Source organism: Takifugu rubripes, chromosome 8, assembly GCF_901000725.2.
Source record: "Takifugu rubripes chromosome 8, fTakRub1.2, whole genome shotgun sequence".
In the NCBI taxonomy this organism is placed as follows: Eukaryota; Metazoa; Chordata; class Actinopteri; order Tetraodontiformes; family Tetraodontidae; genus Takifugu; species Takifugu rubripes.
The window spans coordinates 10,904,746-10,927,304 of NC_042292.1; the positions used below are offsets into that span (position 1 = coordinate 10,904,746).

Consider the following 22,559-nt stretch of genomic DNA (forward strand, 5'->3'; position numbering starts at 1 on the left):
TTGCATGTATTTATCAGGGGAAAAAATGTGATGGCATCTGTGCTGGTGTGTTAGGGAGCGAAGTGATTGGATGGGATTCTCGGTAGGCATTTTAGCAACTGGATTATTAGGTAAAAATAATATCTATGGGACTATTTTTAGACTGTTACGGTGATTATTTATAGAATATTCAATAGAGCAAAATCTATTACTGAGCACTCAAAGCATATTTTGCAGGTATCTATCTATCTATCTATCTATCTATCTATCTATCTATCTATCTATCTATCTATTGGAAAACTTGGCGGGGGGATGAACTTTTGGAGCACTTTCTGCAGGAAGGAGCATCAAAAATGTGTAAATAAATTAAAAACAGGACATAAAAAATGCCAATATCGGCGTTACTGTGATAGCAACAATTCAACATCTGTAATTTTTTTCGTCTAGGATGGGAGGTTCTGAAGTCTTAGGCTGTCTGGTTTCTCTTGGACTGTGTCTGTGTGTCTGTCTCTCTGCCTGCCTGCCTGTCTGTTTCTCTCTCTCTGTCTCTCTCTCGCACACACACACGCACACACACACACACCAAGCCTCACAACAGTTGCTCCAACAGCATTGCGTATTACATAACGACCAGTTCTTCCTTCACTGCTGGGGATTGTATGAGGCTTAGTCCTCATCTGCACGCCACTCGGAGCGAGTGCCAACGCCGCTGTTTAATTTTATGGCCTCATTTTTTTTCGTTGTGGTTTAAGACTCATGGGTGTGGCTCCGCTTTGGTTTGAAGGATTAAAGCAACTGTGCGCATAAACCATTTGGCCCAATGATATTTAATTCTTGCACGTCTTCCCCTTCCTCGTGTCTCAGTCTGGGACCAGCTCAGATTGGGCAGTAACAGCTTTTCTAATGGAAAGATGGCTAAGAAGGCTGTTTGTGTCTGTCTTTACCCGGTCAGACATCAGCTGGAGGGTCCCTCATATATGAGCCTGGTCCGGCTCAAGGTTTCTTCCTGTTAAAAGGGACTTTTTCCTGGCCTCCGCTACATGTTGGAGCATTCTAAGGGTTTCCGTAAAGCGCCTGGAGACAATTTTTACAGATGTAATCTTTTGCTTTTTTTTCAATGGCAAGATGAAGGTGATATAGTTGCGCTTTCCTCAGAACCTCTCAGCATGGGTTCAACTCATAACATGGTAGCGGACCCACGCTGCTCTTTGTTTAGTGGACACAGATTAAAAGCAACTTTCCGTCTCTCAAAGTTAAAAGACCTTTAGTGCAACATTCTTAAGACTGCAGGAGGTTGCTGCCATTGTCATGTCACAAAGACATTGATTGGCAATTAGATAATTAAATATTTGCTGGAGACAAGATGGACCTGGTACTGTGAAGGTGAATTAGGGGGCTCTTTTCTGCTGCAGCTCTCTTGGCACTGAGGAATGAAACAAAATTATAATTGGATCATCAGCAGATGGGTTTTTGGAACAGCAACTGGAGCGTGTGCCCTGTGACAAGAAAGTCAGATATTTTTCTAGATATAATGAATATTGTCATGTGTGACTGTTTTTATTGTGTTTTTAGAGACAAAAGCTACAGCAGCATGCATACACAAGAGAATTGGATAAATTCTGAGCCATATGTCGTCACTCCTGTTGAAAGTATGACCCCAACGAGCCGTCTGGCCCCGCCCCCTTGACCATCTTGAAACGTAATTGGTGCAGATCCCCAGTCCTGCCCACTGATTGGTTGAATCGCTTTGTTGTGGTTTTGGGGAACAGGTAGGTTCACAGGGGTTTATCTAGGTTTCTCAGGCTTGTATGGAGCATAGGTGTCCAACACTGACCACAGTCTTTCACTGTCCTCTCATGAGACAGGCTGCTGACAGTTTGTGAGGAAAGATTTCCTGATACAACCTTTATCATGCTGTCACAATTTTAATCCTGTGCACAGACCCATTTGTTGTGTCTACTATCTGTAGTCCTAGCAAATGCACATTGCTTCATCAGCGCAAAGGTTTATTTACCCATCAAATACCATTTTAACTAGTAAGTGTGTGCTTTCCACGCCTCCAAATACATCCCTACTTGTTGTGCTGCAGTTCCTCAAAGCAATGGATGAATATATTCTGGTCTGTGCCTGTCAGCCTTAACAATTGCAAGAATGTAGACCCGGAGGAACGCTTGGTAATTAAGCTGTTTGGTCCACTGACAAGGTAAAGTATTGTGATGACGAGTATATCACTTGGACAGTCAGGTACACCTGATCTGGCTGTGTAACCATAGAGGAGCAAAAGCAGTATGGGCGGTTTTACAACTCTGTCAGATGATATTTCACTGTTGTACATATTTTGGTTGCTTTCCCATTGGATATTTTGTATTTATTTACCTTTTTCTTTTAAGCATAAATCACTACAGCGGTGTATTATAAAACATGCGCTGATTAACTACAATGATAAAACCAATTTTTAATATCATAAAATCCAAAGATTTGCTTGTCCTCTATGGTCTGGACATAGAGGGTGTCCCGGGGGACATTCAATCACATGGATTTTGATAAATAGGCAGGTTCTGCCACATGTCATGAGCCATCAGTGGAACGATAATCTGGTGATCCGTCCAGGCCTGAGCCCCCCCCCCCTTGTCATGCTCCCCAAGCCATACACTATTGTTTTTAGCAAGGCTCAGTTGCCTTCTGGCTAAGCTATGTATTTAGATTTTGTTTAAAACCATTGTAAATAAACGTCCCTTAAATTGAGTAGTTTTGCAAGATGACCTTTGGGATTATTGAGTTTTATTATAATTTGGCATTCTTAGTGCACATTGTAGTACTCATTGAGTCCAATAGAGGGCAGATAATCTGTTAATTAAAAATACTAAATGTATCACTTTCTGCTTAACAAAGCCGGATGATTTGTAGTTTTTGTTTAAAAAATATGTTGTGTATATCTATGCATACATACGTGGGTACACACACACACACACACACACACATATATGCACTGCCATTTATGTAAGTGTGCATAAACATATACAAGCGTGTGAACCTCTAGATTTTTTTCTATCATTATTGTGACCTTACCAGTAGTGTTTACTATAACCAGTTTTTGCTCTGTGTATCTGAGATATTTGCGACATGTTTATTAAACCATGTCTTTGTATGAAAGTGCTTATTTCCATTGCCTAATATATTGTCATAACCTTACTGTATTTATAAATATGGATATCTGCCTCCTCCTCCTCTTTCCAGTATTTTATCTTGAGCCACACGTGATTTTCCACCCACCCCCAATGAAACCAATCCTCCTGTGAACTTCATCACAAATTCCTTAGTCTAATTTGAGAAGTGACACACTTTTCTCCGCCCAGTCTCTGTCCCCTCCGCTGTCTCCTTTTAACCTCCTCTCTCATTTCCTCACCAACTGGAGTCCTATCTCCTCAGGCCGTTTCGCATTGATCTACTGTATATCCCAGCCTTTCCTAAATAATCCTTTTAATGGATCGGACTGTTGTCATGATCAGCTCAGAGAAAATTTTGAGTCGGTTTCATAGAGTCACGTCAGAAATTAATCCGCATGAGTCTTGCATTTGTTTTTGAAAATTCGATGTGTTTGGCACATTTATTCAAGGACTGCTATTTTATTTAGCTGCAGAAATAAGAGCATATTGTTCTTCCCAAGATTTTGGACATTTATCAAGAAGTGTTAAGTTCATTGTTGTCATAGAAATGGAATATATCAACCATTTTAATGTCTGATTCAAAGGCTCCTCCAGGTGCAATGATGTCACTCTTGAAAACCCCACATGATAACAATTTATCATTAAGCAAAATAAGTTCAATAACTAGAGTGTTCTTTTAAATTGCTAAAGGGTTAGCAAGTTATTGCTTATCACCTTTTTTCCCATGTTTGCGTTATTGGGGCTGTGAGTGTTTTTCCGTGCATCTATCAAATGATTTTGTCTTAGTACTGTTCAGGAACCTCTTAGCCTATCAGATGTACTTTTATTAGGCCAATCACATTAATACCCATTCATTATTAGTTGTGTTTCATTGTTGTATCAGCGAAAAAATACATCCTTCTCACTGCGTCAGTCCTCTGGCCCCGCCCCTTCCCCAGTTTGAAACATAATTGGTGCAGAACCCCGGTCCTGCCTTCTGATTGGTTGGAACACTCTGTTGTCTTTTGGGGGAGCTGGCAGGTTCACAAAGGTTTATGTAGGCTTCCTTGGAGCCTACGTGGAAGGTACCGGACGGTGTGCCTGTGTTTTATTTAAAGTATAAAAAAGATATGCTGTCCAAAATTACAAAATTTACAAAAATTTGTGCAAATAAATAAAATAACCTGACTGTTTTTCTTTGTAATGTAACAACAAATTGTTAAGGATACGCAACTAACTGTTTTTGTATTATGTTACCATATTATACCAGCTAGATGCACAAGGTGTTTTTCACCACGTTTCCAGAGCAGATAAGATTTTTTATGCTTTGGCCATCGGGTTAATATTTTATAAACAGCAGTAGATGATTGTCCAGGTGTTCCTGCAATTCAAGTAACATCTGAATATTTGCAACACAAAGGAAGCGCTAAACTGAAAGAAAAGACCTGGCTGCTTTGTATGTTGAGCTCACATGCTAACTTTTTTAGGAGAAGTGAGTAAAATGCTGGTTTACCAGCCGTCTCAAGGTTTAGGCTATTGGGAGAACAGCACTTTAAGCATATCGACCAATTAAAATAAGATTGCAGACAAAAGCATTTAAACTGAGTTTTGCTCCGTGGGTGGCTGGGATCAGCCCTAGACAGCGGGAGCTCAGATGTCCAAGTGGTCAGCCACTTCTTCACGCCAAGAGGAGCAGGCTGAGATGGTATCTCCCCCGGGAGGAGTTCCGGGCATGTCCAGCTGGGAGGAAACCCCGAGGAAGACCATGGACACACTGGAAGGGTTGCAGGTCCCGTCTTCCAAAATCAACAAGAAGATATTATTGCCATTTGTTTCTGATTAGCTTGTCCCTTGATTGTCCCTATGAAATCTACTGGATTAATTTAAGGTCCCATTATTTATTTTGTCCTAGTGATTTATTATCTGTCAACACAAGCGTTTGTCGCCACTCTGCTAACACCATGTCACGTCTCATTTTGTGTTTGTGGATAAATGTGCGGCAGTGTCTGCAGACAGTTGTTCTCCACCTGTCAGGTCGGAGCTGTTGTTTATATTTTGTAATGTATGGTTGTCATAGAGACAGGATTAAGTCAGAGGTTCTCTAAGGGATAGGGGCAGGTGTGTGTGTGTGTGTGTGTGTTTTCCTATGTATGTGGGGTTACAACTTGTGAAAGTCTGACACTATTTGTACCGTAGGTTAATTGTGGGGCTTATATTTCTGGACAGTCTTTTGCTTTAAATGGAAGATAGGATTTTATTTTGTTAATGTAATGCATGCAAGTGTAAACTGGTCGAGGATAGGATAAGAGTTTGCGACACGTTATAGAAGTACAGTACATGACTAGTAAATGAATGGAATTCTTTTTAAAGGCCTTGTAAAGATGGCTGCGTGCATGCACGTGTGTATTGATACTATTTATGAGCGCACTGCCACTGTTGTAGAGCATCTATTTTAGGTACACTTTCCTGTCCTTTACATTCAAACGATCATGTTGACTTTTCCATTTTGACAGCGTTGTGAAGAAGCAATGTTAAAGTTGATGCACCAAAAATGTTTTCACGCCGTGCTTTAGTGTTTAGGATGCTACATAGAATTTGCAAAGTATTCAAATAAATAAATTAGATTATACTAATTCATTGGTAACATTTGTGGTGCAATGGTCCGAACACGTGTATGGAATTTTATCCGTGTTGATTGTCATCATCAGCCTTTAGTTGTGCCAAGGACAAAAAGGGAGCGAGCTGGTGTTTTTTTAATGACTTTTATGAGGTGCAAGGACATCAGAGCGCTGCGCTTTTCATCTGAACAACCCACACTGACATCTGCTTGTTGCCCTCTAGAAACTCAACCTGGATTTGTCAGCCAGCCCAGTGCTAATTATTTTACCAACAGTTGACTCGTATATGAATATACAACACAGCGTTTGTATTGACCACTTTAGTCAGCAGGGGTTGGAGTCACGTAACCAGTTCATCTACAGCGTCTTTGCATTGATATGCACCCTGCGATTTTAATCAGATGCTGACGTGTTTCTCTGCAGAACAGAAGGACTCGGTTTGGTGTATTGATGAATATTTAATGAACGTTTTTTTATTCTCATCCTGGGAGTCCTGAGTCCTGGATGTGTTTATTATGAAGTCAGTCTGATTTGCTCTCTGTTTCATGATCGAATTAGGAGCACTCTTTTAAATACTTATGTATAAATTTGTCACAAACACAATTGCAGTCAATCTTTCAGGCATTTTACAGCATTACTCTAATAATTAGTGTTGTTTTTGTGAAGGTGTTTCATTTTTGTGTGTGACCACAGCTAACCTCTCAATGGAAAAATGCTGTGCTTGAAAACATGATACTACAAAGATTAAATGTTAATGTGGGGTTAAAAGAACATTGTTAATTATAAATGTCTGAGTTACTCTTATTGTGCCTTGATTATACTTCCTGACCTTCACTATACTGTCATTTCATTCCTCATGCGATTTCTTCTTTCCTATTTTAGCCTGTTGTCCATCACTCGCCTTTATTGAAATCACATTACTCTCTCTCTCTCTCTCTCTCTCACTCTCTCTCTCTCTCTCTCTCTCTCTCTCTCTCTCTCTCTCTCTCTCTCTCTCTCTCTCTCTCTCTTTCTCTGTAGTTCTGAGGAGAAGCAGAGCAGAACCTGCCCTCCCAGAGAAGAGAGGGAATCTGAACCACACGGACCATCTTCACCACCATGCTGACCTCCATCCTCGTCTTTTTCTCTTCACTCTTCCTCCTGCCCCTCTTTATCCCCGACTGCTCCTGCCAGACCGAGACAGACCTCTATGTTCAGACACTCGCAGGCCGTGTCCGTGGTGTTCATCTGCCAGTGTCTGACCGCAGCTATGTTACCGCTTTTCTGGGCATCCCTTTTGCTGAACCACCAGTAGGGAAGCGCCGATTCCGTCATCCTGAACCAAAGCGTCAGTGGTCGGGACTGTACGAGGCCAACGCCTACCCCAACGCCTGCTACCAGGTGGTTGATACTTCCTTTCCCGGCTTCCAGGGCAGTGAGATGTGGAACCCTAACAGGGAAATGAGTGAAGACTGCCTGTACCTCAATGTGTGGGTGCCCTCGTCACCAAGATCTCACAATCTCACTGTCATGGTGTGGATCTACGGCGGAGGTATTTAATCACTTCTGATTCACAGTAATCCGGTTTTGCTACCTGGAGAACTCTTAGCGGTGCGAAACGTTTAAAAGTGTCAACACCCGAAGAAGCCACGGTAGTCTCATTTTGACAGATGTCGGAATTGCTGCAGTTCCTGTCGTTCAGGAACGTCAGAAACCAGGATGCTGGCGTTTATAATGTAAGCAGGGATATGAAACACCAAGTTTCTTTGTGTTCACATAAACGCAGTATCTTGAAAATGAGCATAAGCAGGATACTGTAGTCTGTGTAAACACACTGGATGAGTCATAGTGTAAGTAGGTTAGACACGACTCGTCCTTACAGAGAGGACACCAACACTACGTACAACAGCGGCTATAAAGCACTTCGATTACGCTGTTAATGCCACTCCGCTAAAAGACAGTAGGGAGCCAGGTCGGCTCGTGTGGGTGCAAGGGTGCTGTGCCAGACCGTGGCAGGGTTGGAGAGGTCGTGTGTGAGTGTGGTACAGTCGATCGCGCTCGCGAGCATTAAACACAACCCCGTGAGAAGTAGTTACACACTGTCTGTGAAGGCTCATCTTTCTATTGGAACCAAATAATGCTCTTCAAAATGATGCATTTTTATTTCTTAGCTACCCTGATGAGAAATGTCAGATCAGCGGATGCAATCTTTGCAGGGTTTTACAGCGGGTCTTCGTCGCTGGACGTATACGATGGCCGTTACCTCGCTCATAGCGAGTCCATCATTGTGGTTTCTGTGAACTACCGCATTGGTGCTTTCGGGTTCCTCGCTTTACACGGCTCCGCTGAGGCTCCGGGAAATGCGGGTCTGCTGGACCAGCGGCTGGGCCTCCAGTGGGTACAGGACAATATTCACTTCTTCGGCGGGAATCCCAAACAGGTCAGTTTTATTCCTGTTTTTCCAAAAGGAAGGGATATCGGCTGATTTTGATGGATTTGCTCTTTCTGACTCAGGTGACTATATTTGGGGAAAGTGCCGGTGCTGCTTCAGTAGGATTCCACCTCCTATCTCCAGGTAGCCGGCCCACCTTCACCAGGGCCATTCTCCAGAGCGGGGTCCCCAACTCTCCCTGGGCATCGGTCACGCCAGCCGAAGCGCGGAGGCGGGCAATGATGCTGGCCAACCTTGTAGGCTGTAACGTAGTAAATGACACTGAGCTTGTGGACTGTCTGCGCAGTAAAAGACCAGACGAGCTCCTCAACCAAGAGTTCAAGGTAACCCAGAATATCAGCCTTCTAATTTATGCGCATTGCCCCTGGCATAGAATCTGTGAGTCAGTCTCTTTTGGGGTGTGAGCTGTGAGCAGCACTTACACCTGGGAGCAGTTTAGAGTCTTTAATCAGCTTAATGTGCATGGTTTTGGGCCACGGTAGGAATAAACCACTGTGGACAACATGCATAACAAGCCTTGTTTGTAATCCAGAACCCTTTTGCTGTGAAAGTAAGCTCTGTACCAAAGTGCTACCACTATTTGGATACTATTATAAGGTCCTGTACTTGAGTATTTTATTGAGTATTTCCATCCATTTTCCCTTATGGGGTCAGGGGAGCCTATGCTAGCTGCCTTTGGGCAAGAAACAGGGTGCGTGCAACGTGCACAACACAGCCTCTGGTCCCCAGAGGATCCAAACCTGGACCCCTTGCTTTGAGGGGACAGGGCTCACAACTGCACCACCTCTGCCGCCCACTGACTGTTTCCACTTTTGGCTATTTGCAACACTTTGGGGGAACATTTAAAGGGTTAATGTTGGTTACATACATTTGTACATGTACATACAGGGTTGCAGAGCAAAGCAGTGTTAGCATGGTCACCTCATAGCATATAGGTCCTTTGTTCCTTTCCATGCTCTTCCAGTCTCTCCCCAGTACAAACACAAGCACATTGGGTTGACTGGAGACTTGAACTTGTCCCTGAGTGTGGGTGTTGGAGTGGCTGCTGTGTGTGTTTGCAAGCAGAAACTCTGCCTGTGTGTCACGATACTGTTGACATGGAGAATGTTTGGAGTCAGTTGTATTGATCTTTATTTTCACTTTTTTGTTGGATGAGAGTTTTGTTTGACTTTTTCCCATCTCCCAGTTCAACTCTGCTACATGTGAGCTGGTTCTCCTCTTTTGAGCAGGTCCTGCCATGGGCATCCATCTTCAGGTTTCCATTCGTCCCCGTTGTGGATGGAGATGTTCTGCCGGACAGTCCTCAGGCTATGATAAGCTCGGGTAGCTTTAAAGACACTCAGCTCTTGCTCGGGTTCAATCAGGATGAAGGCACCTACTTCCTGCTGTATGGAGCTCCGGGCTTTAGCAAGGACAACGAAAGTCTCATCTCTAGAGAAGACTTCCTGGAAGGTGATGTCCAGCTCATTAGTGTAGAATTTCTGGTGTTTTGACCGCAAAACTATGTTGATGTCATGTTTTTACACCTAAACATGTGAAGAAAATCCCAATCTTTTTTGCCTTCAGGTGTTAAGGTGAGCGTACCTCATGCCAACGATATTGGCCTGGAGGCTGTGGTGTTACAGTATACTGACTGGTTGGATGAGAATAATGGGAAGAAGAACCGTGATGCTTTGGACGACATCGTGGGTGACCATAACGTTATATGCCCACTGGCCTACTTTGCTCGTTCCTATGCCCAACACCTGGGAGCCAGCTCCGGCATGCTGAACAGTGGAGTCAATTCACAGGGTAAGAGTTGGATTTAGCAAAAAAAAAAAAACCAAAACAAAAATAGGATTAAACCTGAACTCACTGTCCTCTATGGAAGACCAAATAACTTTTAAAAATGTTAGTCCTCTGATTTAGATATTGTCAATTTTCAGATTCTTTTCTTTTTATCCAGTTCACTCTCCAGGTGAGCTCTGTTATCTTTAGTCAGTTGTTACTGTGGCTATGTTAAACATCTCTGCTATCAGCTGTGTACGGTGGACGCAAGCCAAATGTCAATGCTGTTTGAGACACACATCCCAAACCCCTCTTCTTCTTCTGGCATTGTTCTTCAAGGAGGTGTGTACGTCTACCTCTTTGACCACCGAGCGTCAAACATAGCGTGGCCAGAGTGGATGGGCGTCATCCATGGCTATGAGATCGAATTTGTCTTCGGTCTGCCATTGGAGAAGAGACTGAATTACACCCAAGAGGAGGAGAAACTGAGCCGACGCATGATGAAATATTGGGCTAACTTCGCACGAACTGGGTGAGACCATGTAGAAAGACTCTGATGTGTCACCATCCCAGCGATGACTCTGCTTTTTCTGCGCTGCAGGCTGCAAATCCTGGTGTTTGGAAACGCAGCCGTGCCCCTCTTTAACGCTAACCTAAGCTTTAAACCTTCTTCTTCAGTAACCCCAACGTCAACCACGAAGGGCAGGGTGACAGCAAAAAACGCTGGCCACTCTTCACCCTCAGTGAGCAGAAACATGTCGTACTCAATACCGAAAGTCTGAAGGTCCACAGAGGTCTGAGGAACCAGATGTGCGCTTTCTGGGATCGCTTTCTGCCACGTCTCCTCAACATCACAGGTGAAACGATGTTTAAACAGAGTGTGAGTCTGTATAATGTTGACCAATCAATAAACTGTCTGGGGCCACACAACATTACTGTTGATAGGAAGGGTGGAACAAGTGGAAGAGCGTGACCCTCCTTTCAAGGTTTGAAGCAATATCAGAGCATTATTTTTATTTCCTAACAATCAGCAGCCATCTTAGTGGCTGCCTAGCAAGCTGAAAAGGAGAATTATTGACACACAAAGCAGAAAAAGGCTATAAGAAGGCAGAGAGGACTTTCAGGTACCCAATTTCTCAGTTCTGAATCCAAGAAATAGCAGCGGGAGAAGAGTGGAGGTCATGATAAGGTTATGGTCGGGAGAGGGCAGTAGAAGAGAGAAGGGAGGTTAAAACACAACTGCCTGGGTCTGTTTACAGAGAAACAGAGACAGGATTTCATGAAAAGAACACCTGTGCAGCCGGTCAGCATGGGGCGGGTCCATCAGGCTCGGATGATGAACCCAGTGGCTTCAGTTCAAAGTTGAAAAGAGGATGACTTTAACAGATGGATAATGGTCCTGATGGTACCATAAACGCCTCACATCCTCTGCTTTTTGGAGAGGATTTAATCCTCCACTTGCTGAACTGTCCACAGCTGGTTGCTCCTCTCCCGCTGGGTGCAGAGGCTGAAGCATCCTCATGCTCCGCTTGCAGTGTGACATCATCACAGTGCACCGCAGTTTAATGGCGCCGCCTCGAAATCAGGAGAGAACTTTTTTTCTTCTTTCTTCTTCTTGAAAAATGGTGGATCGGGTTGGGGGGGGGGAATCCTGCCTTTGAAATTGAACTCTGCATTCTGTCATCTGTGGTCACAAATCTCCTGATAGCCCTGGAATAATTAAGCAAAATGTTACCAAGTAATGACATTAAAATGCAAATGTGCTAGCTAGCTGATATAAACAGTATAATATATATCATATATATATGATATATTAATTATACAGCAGTGCCAGGCAGTTACATACAGCTGTCACCTTTGGTCACCTCAGCATTTCAGTTTGCCAACAATCTATTTAGTCTACACATTTAATTGAAAATGGTACTTTGAGGCTTTGCTTCAGGGAATTCCACCCTTCTGGCAGTGTGCTCAAGTTCCTCTGTAAAGATTTATGCTTTGGATTAGTGGCTTCCTTATTTTCACATCACTGTCTATTTGTTTATTTTTGTGCTTATTGACTTGACTTTAACTAGGTCTTTTAGGTTTTTTTAGCTAACTAAATACCTGACCTGTGGCCTCACAGTAGAAAGGTTCTGGGTGCTAATCTCCTGGGGACCACAGGGTTTTCTGTGTGTAGTTTGCCTGTTCTTCCCTCTTCAGGATGGGTTCTTCCTCTCTTTTATCCCAAAGTCATGTGTTCAGGGAATAGATGAAATAGTAACAATCAGCTAGCAACTTGTTTTGAGCGTACCGAGCTCAGAGTTGCCACCCATCCTTTTTTTAACAGCTGTCCCCTGGAGTAAAAGAAATTTTCCTCTATTTTGGAAAAAATTTCCTTTGGTTTCCATGTTTCTGTAGTGTAAATAACCCATTTATAGCTCATTTCATGCATTTAATTACCTGATTATTGTAGCGCACCCTGCATGCCCCCTTGCCGGTGCACAAAAGAAGAAAGAAATTCCCGTGTGCGTCTTCCTTTCAAGTTTGGGAATAGAGACAACAAACGAGGGCAGCGACGGAGCAAATAGAGGCGAGCTAACCAGCAGGGAAAAACACATCATACTATTTACACAGACAGTCCTGACTGAGGTACATGAACTACTGCAGCACCATCGAATGTAGAAACATCATCATGTAAAAACCTTTCATCTCTTCTTCCTCGTGATGCTGCATTTAAGTGAAAAGGGACAAATCAAGGCCAAGCCTCTCGCCCAAAAGCAGCTGTATGACGGTTTCCTGGACCTGTGTTGTCTTTTGTATGTCGCTCTGTACTTCTGTTCTAAAAGGACAAAGGAGTTTGTGTTGAAAGTTGTGTTGACGTCACGTTAGTGTCAGGAGGCAAACGAGCCTTGGAACTGCCCACCAATGTTTTCCCCTCCGCTTCCTCCAGACAACATCGATGAGGCAGAGCGCCAGTGGAAGGTGGAGTTCCACCGCTGGTCCTCCTACATGATGCACTGGAAGAGCCAGTTCGACCACTACAGCAAACAGGAGCGCTGCACCGACCTCTGAGCGCCCCCCCACGAAGCTGGAGGAGCGGGGAGACGTATAGATATGGCCCTTTTTCTCTATAGCCCCTGAGTGAAGTCGGCTTAACATTCACCTCTTCAAAACCGTTTCTTCTTTTACAGTATACAAAAACAGCCACTGAAAGACTTTATTTATATTTTTTGTACTATTTATTTGTGTTTCTTTTCTCAGTTTGTATGTTTTGATTCCGTGGGGGCTATGGTGGGAATTTGTCATCAAGGGAGGGAAATGAGTAATCGTTACCGTTACCTCCTGCCTGCGTGCATCTGTGTGTGTGAGGGTGTGTGTGAGGGTGTGTGTGGGTGGGTGTACGTGCGTGCGTGCGTGCATGTGTGTGTCCTACACACAGTAACCTTAATCTAAACTGGACAGTCACTTCACAACCACTGCTAGTTTTCTTGTCACTCTGTGACTGTTGAAAACTCTTTTTTTTCATCTTTCTGACATATCAGGATTATTTTTTTTTATCTTGTTAATATATATTTTTGTTTACTACAACTACAACCACTATGTAGCCGTAACAGTCGTGTTTTGCTTAAGTTTGCTCCGTGATTTTCTTTTTTTTTTCCAACAGTACAGCCATAAGCTACATCCATCCCGGTGGATTTGTGAATGATTTATGGGCTTTCCACTTCAACTCTGTGATGTTTTTTTGTTGTCTGAGCTGTGATCTTTAGTTTTATCGTAGATTTCTGGTAACCGTGTCCCCCTCCCCACTGAAATCACACCAAGCGCCCCCGTTTGTGTCGCTGCATAAACAAACAGGAAGTGAAAGTGTTTAGAAATGAGAATTTTTGCATTCAGAGCTGGTTCATAGTGTAAATAGACACCGTGAGGTTTCCATGACAAATATGCCACCGACCATGTGAGCGACTGCAGTGTCCGTGTTTATGCATCGTGCGTGCGTGCGCGTGCGTGTGTTTGTGAGCGTGCGTGTGTGTGCGCGCGCCTCTGTTCACTCCTGATGACTATCTGTCGTTTAGATTTCAGCCTCTCTTTTCTTTATTTTTAGCAGCGTTTTTTTCCTCTCCCTATTTAGCCCTCCCATAACGAAGCCATCTCCTCATCCACCGCTTCCACTCCTCCGTACTGTTTATGGTAGCCCTCGCTCCCAGTCTCCCACCCCTCCTGCCCTCTCTCGCTCTCTTTCTCCCTCTGCTGCGCTTCTTTAATCTCTTTCTCCTCTTTAATCAACTTCCACCCACCGACCTGTCCTCTCTTCTCTACCACTTCATCCTTCATTGCCTCTCCTCTCTTTGCTATCTGTTGCCACCCCTCCATTTTCTGCCCTTCTCTCTTCAAATCCCTCTTTTGTCCTTCTCCTTCCACCTCATGTAACTTTTGTCATCTCTGTCTCTCCACATCCATCTCCTTGACCTCAGACCCAACCCCCCACGCTCTCCATCACTGCCCCTCTTACCCCCGCCCGTCTCTCTCTCTCTCTCCATCTTTCCTGCTTTCCTGTTAGTCTAATGGAGGCTCAGTAATTCACTCACAGCAGTATAATGTGACAGAGCGCTGGCTCAGCCCCTGGCCTGCTCGCCAACAAGACGAAGTGGATAGATGGGAAATGGAGGTAGAAAGGTAAAGGCAAGGAGAAAAGGACGGGTGGAACAGGAGTGAAGCAGATCCAGGGGCAAAGAAAAGCAAAAGAGATGAAAATATAGGAAAAAAGACCCAGGTGAAATTTAGCAGACCAGGGATGGGCAGCTCCGGTCCTCGAGCACCAGACTCAAGCCGGGTTTTCTATCCTCCACCTGGTTGGACGCACGGCGGCTTGAATCCAGCCCTTGGGGACTGGAGCTGCCCATCCCTGGTTTGGATGCTTGAGAATTCATCATCCAAGTTTCAAACACACCGTAAAGTCCTCATTTCTACACTTTTGACTCGACCTTCTAACGCCACCTGTAAGTCGCACACATTGCGCAAACGTCCGCGGTTAATTATAGCAATAACAAAAAGGCCCGCTCAGTCAGCAAACACCCTCCCTGCTGTTAATGGGACTCCCACATTTCCGAGCAGGAATTGATTTCTTTATTTTTTGCACCGTTGCATAAAAGCGACTGCAGAAACTCAAACCAAGGGAGCAAAGCAGCTGCTGGGAGCCGGTGCTGCTGTCCAAAGTCCACATTATTCACCCGCTCGTGTGATTTACGTAACCAGCTTGAACCGAGGTTCAGCGTGTCTCCAGCGCCCAGACTGTTAGCGGCCGTGTTTGTTAAACTGCCTGTATATAGTTTTAATCCAGGAGATCATAACAGTGGTAATAGTGAACGCATGTTTTGCCTCCGTCAGCTCATGCACTCACACGGACCCAACGCAGCTTGAGTTGAGCACATTTTAACTACTGAATACGAATGAATCATTTAACAGTGGATCGTTTAAAAAAATAAATAAATAAAAAAGCAGAAAAGAAAGCATGTGTGGCTGCCTGTGTGAGCGACGGCGACCCTTGCGCGTTCCATCCAGTGGGAGACCATAGGCAACACTTTAAGCGTCCTCCAGCTACATCCCTGCATGTTCCGATGTCTACCCTGTACCCAGTATATTCAGCTGAACTTGGACTGTTATTTTCTTTCAAATTTATACTTATTAAATACATATTAAAGTAATATATATATATATAACCTGCAATGATATGTATGTTTTATGTTAGCAATACCCTAAATACACCAGTAAAGGAATATATTTGATATTTTAATGCAGTGAAAATATAAGGTGATGAAACACCAATGATGATGGTAGAGGTTGTATTATCGAGCAATAGGAGTCTCAGCATAAGTTCGAAATGAGTGCCATACATTTTGTTTTTGATTTAGTTTTGTTGGTCCTCTGCATCATCATTGCTGGTTGCAGTCACTCATAGGCCTGCTATAAGTGTTCCAGGCTTCTGTAGCTTCAGTGCTTCTCTGTGTATCATGAATGCTGACTTGGATAAACTAGAACATCAGAAATAATAATAATAAAAACCCTCTTGCTGCTTCTGCCTCCTCTCCCCTCTTAATGTGTCTGTGAGTAGCATCTGATCAGTACATGAAAATTCATGCACCACAGAAACACACGGTTACAGTTTAAAGTCTAATCGATTTACAATAATATCAGTTGATTCATCTTTCAAAAGCCTATTCTAATCTGCTCAGGTGGAACATAATGATATAGTTTTTTTTTAAATGACATGGAAGCAGTCCAATGTTTTCCTTTAAATGTCAAATTATATTAGAACCAAAATCCTGCACATGAAAAAGGGGGTAACTGAATTAGAGTTGAGAAGAGTAACTTAAACTGGCAATAAAAGGGGGAAAAGCTCCTCTGCTGTGGGAAAAATGAGTATCTTTTTACTTGACTCTGGCTCCCCCCACTGGTCAGTTTATATCACTACACGTAAAATGAGTGCACGAGTTATTTATGTTCTAGTAATCAGTACTCGTCTGTCTGTCTGTCTGTCTGTCTGTCTCTCTCCCTCTCTCTCCATTAACGTTCCAGATGGTAAGAGCTGCGTGTGTCACGATCTCTCATAACATGCTATTATTACTAAACTTTTAAATCCAATCAAAACGGAAGTGATGTACTAATCCAACCTTACTGAACCGCCGTATTTCCCCCAATCTTCCAACGTCCCCACAGCCCTGGAACCGTCCTAATTAATAAATGGCCCTGTTGGATCTATTATTTATTCATTAATTAATTTATGTTTCCTTATTTTAGCTGGAATTCTATTTTCTTAAGAGGCTCCACGCTCACGTTTAATGGACTAAAACTGAAGTTTCGTTTTATATTACTATACGTGAACTTTTTTTCTTGTTTAAGATGTTTGTAGTTTATATTTCAGTGTTACAGCTTTTTCAAAAGAATAAAATGGTTCTTTTGGTTTAGTCAAGCTATCTTCCGCTCTCCCTCCCCAACAATAAATGCTTTTATTTTGGTGGCACCAACAGGAAGTACGTGAACAAAAGTTCCTCTTTTCTTGCCAACTTTTTCCTGTGTGAAATTCCTTAAGTTGCGTCTTTTGTTAGTTTGTGAGGAGCTGAAGTCAGTTAAAAAAAATGTGTGGAAATACCAAAATGTGAGAAGGTTCTGGCGGAGAAGGTTTTAAAACCGAGCAGAAGCAGACGTTTGCTGCCGTTTCCCTCGTTATTCAAGTAGAAACTCCTGATGGAAAAGAAGAGAGGACGATAACAAGGAGGAGCTGGAAGAATAACAAAAATCTCCGCGTCCTCTTTGGCCTAACTCAGAGAACCAGGTAAGTCCTTATTTGATTCAATTACAATTTGCTTTGTTACATTTCACACTTGTTCCGTCATTTTTTGGGAAGATTTGGGCTTTTCCTGGAATCCTCAGAGACGATTTCAAAACCAAGGAAAAGCAACATTCCAAGGAAGGATCCCGACTCGAAAAAACATGTTTTACCCTCTGTAAATAAATAAAAGGAGACTGTTGTTGAGATGAATAGTTGTCCTTACAAACTTTTAAAAAGTTTTGGTTAGAATTTGGTCCTTTCCTCACGTGTGCGTTTTATTTTGTAATCACTGTGGGGGCAGAAGGATATTAAAACTAGATTTCAGGGTGAAAACGATATTTGTACAGTTATAAAGTGTACAGTAACAAACTTTAATGGCATTTGTGTGATAAATTAGAAACAAAACAAATAACAGTAAGTGTACATTGTTGTTATTATTATTGCTAATGTTATTATTGAGGTTCTGTCAGTAATTCTTGGTCCTGGACAAACCTGTACTGCTATAAATTATGATGCCCTTCCAAGCAACTCCCAATCATTTAATATATATTATGGCTTTAAACTTACCATTGTGGTCTAGTGTTTTCAGAACTAAATAAATGAATACAGGTAGCGTTAGCATAGATTTACCATTTCAATACCAGTATTTACATTCCCTAAATGGTGGTAAGTGATCCTTGAGTGTCCTTTTTAGTTCTGCCTGTACAAGCAAAAGAACACTGTCTTCTGTTGGTCAGGGGCAGATTAATAGAGCAAGTGTGAGATGAGTTAGTGTCTCACTTTAGCAAATGATTCCAGTAACAGTCAAAGTAGCATTTGGACCCTTTATGAGCACTTTTGGTAACAATTACAGCCCACAGTCTTCTTGAGTATATAGTTGGGTTACAGTTACAATTTTAGTCAATTAAAAGTTATTTCCCACCCAGTTTGCATATAATTTGTATCTTTTATATTGGTTTTTTTTTCTTTTTACACCAAATACAGTGCCATGTTGTAGTTTTTAACTTTTCTCTATCGCTACTGTGCAGAAATGGAGGGTGTGAAGGAGAAATGGAGGCAGGACCGAGAGGAAAAGGACAGTAATGAGGCCGAGGACGGCAGGAGGAGCGATAATAACGACGAGGAAGATGATGAAAGCTCAGAGGTCGCAGCGCTGGTTTGGCAGGAGGGTTACGATGAGGACAACCTCAGCTTTCCCATCATGCACTGGGAAGCACTGAGTTTGCGCATCGCCGAGTTGGAGAAGCAAGAAGAGCTAAAGAAGGAGCAGAAGGCAAAGGTCAGAGGTTATAGTTTAGCAGAGGGAGGATGAAATGCTCTGAAATCATTCATTTTTTGTACATTTGAAGTCCCTCTTTTTGAAAGCCCTCTCTCTTGCTGCTCTCTTTAATCCTCATCACAATTCACTTATTATTTCTACATTTTCTCTTGCTTAATACATCAAATCATGGGTTTCCAACTTACGGCCCTCGGGCCAGAAATGGCCCACCTGATGGTCCTCTCCGGCCCGTGGGACAAATATCAGATATGAAAAATCCACGAAGGACAACTGCCTTTTTATTTGTTAAGTTGAGAACAAAACACAGCATTCGTTTGCTATAAAAGTAATTTCTGCATGTTGTGTAAATGACATTTGAGAAACTATATTTCATTCTCATTATTTATGGATGGTTACGATATTGTTTCATGGTTATTGATGATTAACAGCTGCCTTGAAAGTACTTCCTGCCTCAAGCACAGTAAAATCCGTCTGTTATAGACCATTTATGCTGAACTGCAGATTTGTGTACGTTTGTTTTGATTAGCTCCACTGTGGCGTATCGTTGGAGCGAGGCCGATCTCCTCTGCTGTGCGCAGAAGAGCGAGGGAGACGAGCAGACAGATGGGATGATGCGGAAGACGCCTGCAACAGCCACGTGCTCACACTCACCTCCCGGTACGGTACTTTTCTGCCGATCCTTTCATGTAAATGCCAACGCGATTAGCAGTATAGCCTGGTGACCTCTCTCTGGGAGTCTCACTCCTTTATTAAAGGATTCATTTTTACACTATATTTAATATGGTGCAGTGAAACTTTTTTTCTGGCCATTTACTTTTTTCCTGTTTAGTTTAGTTGCAGCCTCATGTTATATTAAAATATATATATTCGTATATTCTTTCATTAGTCTGTTATCAATATCCCAGAATTGATTAAAAATAAGATTAAAAAGGGAAATTGAAAATATTGCAGCGGTTTAAGGCCTCAGGACAAAATCGGCAGGCGATTCCCAAATCTAGGTGTGTTAAGCTTGTAGCGTCACCCACAAGAAGGCTCCAGGCTGTGATTGACGGGGCTTTAGCTAAAGGATCCATATCCTTGTATCAATGCAGGACTCTAGTCTAACCGGCGGTTGAGAAATGTTTACTAAAACACTCAGATATGTGAGTCTGGCCTCTTTGGCTTCATCACCATGACATCTAACGTGCCACCCCGCTGAAGGTCCAGGAAATACAGTGGTTAAATCTTTTTAAATAAATCTACCTGAAAAACCTAATGCTGCATACTAAACTTAACACTGTTTCATTTTATTTTATCTTATCTTTATTTTAAAATCAGTGGCACTGTATTCAAGAAACTGATTTGTTTACTTTGATACTGTTCTGAAAATGGCAAACAGCAACTATGTGTCCATTTTCCAGCCTGCAGACACAAATGAATCTCCAGCTCTGCTTCATCAACAACAGCGAGAGTGAAGATGAGGAGGAACCAGAGGTCGGCAAGAAGGAACCCAAAAACACACAAGTAAAGAACAGAGGCTCCTGAAAATGGTTTTACTGGCTGAGCTGAACCTGGTTCTCATATATTGGCCCGTCTCCTTGTGTTTCTGGTCATCGACGCTGATGAAGAAAGGTACCGTTCAGGTCCAGCAGAACCCTCAACCTCCGGCCAAAACACAGAATTCCAAATTCGGGGGCTTGAAGAACACACTGAAGAATCTACGGGCTCGAATGAGGACAGACAACAGAACCCTGGTGAGAATCTAATGATGCAACACTCTTTTGTCAGAGTGGACCCCCCCCAGTCTCCCCCTTGGTTACCACCTATGGACAGAAGCTGTGTGGACGCAGCAGAACTAGAAGCTCTGACTAGCGCAGAACATTAGCTCAACAGGTTGTACGTGTGCATAATTCAAATGATGAAGGGTCCCTGTTGTCATTGGGTTAATTTTGACAGGCCAGATATTTCCACATGTGATGGTGGTGATCATGGTAAGGTGATCTGCTGCCAGAGAGGCTGGCATCTGATCACAACTCTCTTCCTTTCAGGCTGCAACCTGTAGCGATCCGGTTGTCCAGAGGCGACATTTGGAGCGCAGTGATCTGCAGAACTACACCATTAAAGACCTAAATGCTGTCTGCACTTCTCTCAGCCAAGCCATACAAGGTGTGTAGCAACCAATGACGCCATAAAAGACTTTAAGACCTCCTTATAACAGTCATTTTGGCCAATTAAAATGTTCATGGGATCTGCTCATCGACTATAGAGCGCCACCTGCTGTTGGGACATGAGCTCATGGTAAATGTAAATGAAGGCGACAACTGTCAGATTTGAACACATTAGCAAACAGATGATCAGATTATTCTCTCTTTACATTGTCAATAATCATTTACAAAATGTAAAGAGACAAATCATTGGACAAAAGTTTGAACTTTTACTGTAAAAATATCAAAAGCATTTCAGCCGACCCCTAATTTGTATGTCACTAATATAATTTTTTCTGGGGTCTGTCACAATGCACCAATCTGATGTTTAACCGCAGCTTTAATCTGCTGTTTCTTCACATTAGAACTGAGCTCGGAGCTTGTCGGCCTTCTGCAGGTCCGAGATCAGCTGAGGACCGAGCAGGACGCGATGCTGCTGGAAATTCAGGATCTGACATCACTCTGATACAGGAACCGTCCCTATAAGGACGTTTGCGTTCAATTGTCTAAACTTGCTAAGTGTTGTGTTGGTCAGCTTCTGCAGGGAGCTTGAAGCCGTGTAGAGAAATCCGTTCATTGAGGCGAGGCTGATCTTTTTTTTTCCCACTGTGAGTCAGAGAATGGTCTCACCTCTCACATTCGTCGTCTGTTCAGTATTTATATATCAATTGGTGAGACTTTAACATGGCCTTGGAAAAAAGCAAAATAAATTTCTGGGTGGTCACATTTAAAAGAAAATATGCATAGTAAATGGTTAAGAGACAGTTTAATTGGACTGGAAGATGCTAATTTTGCTTATCCGGGACTACTTTTTGTCCGTTCCACTAAAGATGAACTGATCAGAGTACGCGTTCACGGGTCAATTTTGGTGTTAGTGATGCGATTTGCACGTTCTCGGCGTAAAGCTGTAACATTCCTGTTTACTGGATGATTCCGTCCATAAACTTTGGCACCGCATGTTTATCCATCCAGTGGATGCATTTTACATATTTTAATATCAGACATTCGGTGGACCAGCGTGAGCAGTGATTAAGATACATGACTAAAAAATAAATCAACATTTATTCTAACTTGGTTTACAGAAAAAAGCTGCTAATTTTGAAATCTGAACACATATCTCATTATCCTTTTTTAGATTTATGTCCTTATTTGCTTTTTATTCCCCCAGACGTGTCTGCAGATTTACCATAACCTGATGTCCAACACGTTTCTGTTCATTTTCACCAAAGTTATTTGGTTTAATAAGGGAAGATTTCTTTTTTTAAGGAGTTATTAAAACAAATGTTTAACTGAATTATGTACTCTACATATGTCTTTTCTTTTCAATCTAAGCATAGAAAAACAAAACAGAGTGATCAAACAGGACATGTTTGCATTTTTTGCCAATGGGTGACTGCACAAAACATTTTGTAAAAACAATGAATGGTTTAGTGAGAAAAAATAAATCCCAATTCTTTAACATTCTTGTTCATCTGTGTCTTTCTCAACTTGAAGTATGGGGGCAGGTTTTAGGTTACCCGAACACGCACAGACATTCATTTCAGCTTTACAGCATTTTTACACTTTACCAGGAGCCTCAACTCAGAGCACGAAAAAAACCCCTTTTAACAGGAGTAAACCATGAGCAGAACCAGGCTCCGATGGGGGAATCATTGCCAGTTTGGTAAAGGGGGATTTGAATGGGAGCTGTGGTAAAGGGGAAGGACGGGAAGACTAATCAGACTGGTTTTTCTATAAACCTTCTGGTGCTTAACCAGTTTATTATACAACCAGCATTGTAAAGTGTTGGCCACCACTGGCCTAAATGAGCAATGTTGCTGATTATGAGATATTTACCTGTGCCAAGGAGG

At 42.6% G+C, this 22,559-nt stretch overlaps 2 protein-coding genes across 3 annotated transcripts in view; both read left to right on the forward strand.

Moving 5' to 3' along the window:
* ache (acetylcholinesterase (Yt blood group)) overlaps positions 1 to 16,003 on the forward strand; it is a 16,702-nt gene extending 699 nt beyond the window's left edge. The window contains exons 1-9 of one of the 2 annotated variants that reach the window (XM_029840948.1): positions 2,047 to 2,182; positions 6,764 to 7,274; positions 7,939 to 8,162; positions 8,237 to 8,497; positions 9,404 to 9,626; positions 9,741 to 9,965; positions 10,281 to 10,473; positions 10,620 to 10,798; positions 12,871 to 16,003. In XM_029840948.1, the coding sequence (XP_029696808.1) occupies positions 6,842 to 7,274; positions 7,939 to 8,162; positions 8,237 to 8,497; positions 9,404 to 9,626; positions 9,741 to 9,965; positions 10,281 to 10,473; positions 10,620 to 10,798; positions 12,871 to 12,992 (1,860 nt within the window). In that variant the 5' untranslated portion in view covers positions 2,047 to 2,182; positions 6,764 to 6,841 and the 3' untranslated portion in view covers positions 12,993 to 16,003. Of the gene's footprint in view, positions 1 to 2,046; positions 2,183 to 6,763; positions 7,275 to 7,938; positions 8,163 to 8,236; positions 8,498 to 9,403; positions 9,627 to 9,740; positions 9,966 to 10,280; positions 10,474 to 10,619; positions 10,799 to 12,870 lie in introns of those variants that run through there. The other variant, XM_003966756.3, reaches the window with a different exon arrangement.
* Positions 16,004 to 16,947: 944 nt separating this feature from the next.
* LOC101070205 (schwannomin-interacting protein 1) lies at positions 16,948 to 22,168 on the forward strand. Its single transcript, XM_003966772.3, has 7 exons — positions 16,948 to 17,250; positions 18,276 to 18,526; positions 19,053 to 19,183; positions 19,927 to 20,029; positions 20,134 to 20,259; positions 20,554 to 20,671; positions 21,075 to 22,168. Exons 2-7 carry the CDS (start codon positions 18,278 to 18,280, stop codon positions 21,173 to 21,175), a joined length of 828 nt encoding a protein of 275 aa, XP_003966821.3. The 5' UTR covers positions 16,948 to 17,250; positions 18,276 to 18,277; the 3' UTR covers positions 21,176 to 22,168.
* The last annotated feature ends 391 nt before the right edge of the window (positions 22,169 to 22,559 follow it).

Excerpts from the sequence above, each read along its gene's own strand:
- LOC101070205 (XM_003966772.3), top strand. The coding sequence starts at position 18,278 with ATGGAGGGTGTGAAGGAGAAATGGAGGCAGGACCGAGAGGAAAAGGAC. Across the intron at positions 18,527-19,052 it reads AGAAGGAGCAGAAGGCAAAG|CTCCACTGTGGCGTATCGTT; the intron begins GTCAGAGGTTAT and ends TGTTTTGATTAG. Across the intron at positions 20,030-20,133 it reads AGGAACCCAAAAACACACAA|AAAGGTACCGTTCAGGTCCA; the intron begins GTAAAGAACAGA and ends ACGCTGATGAAG.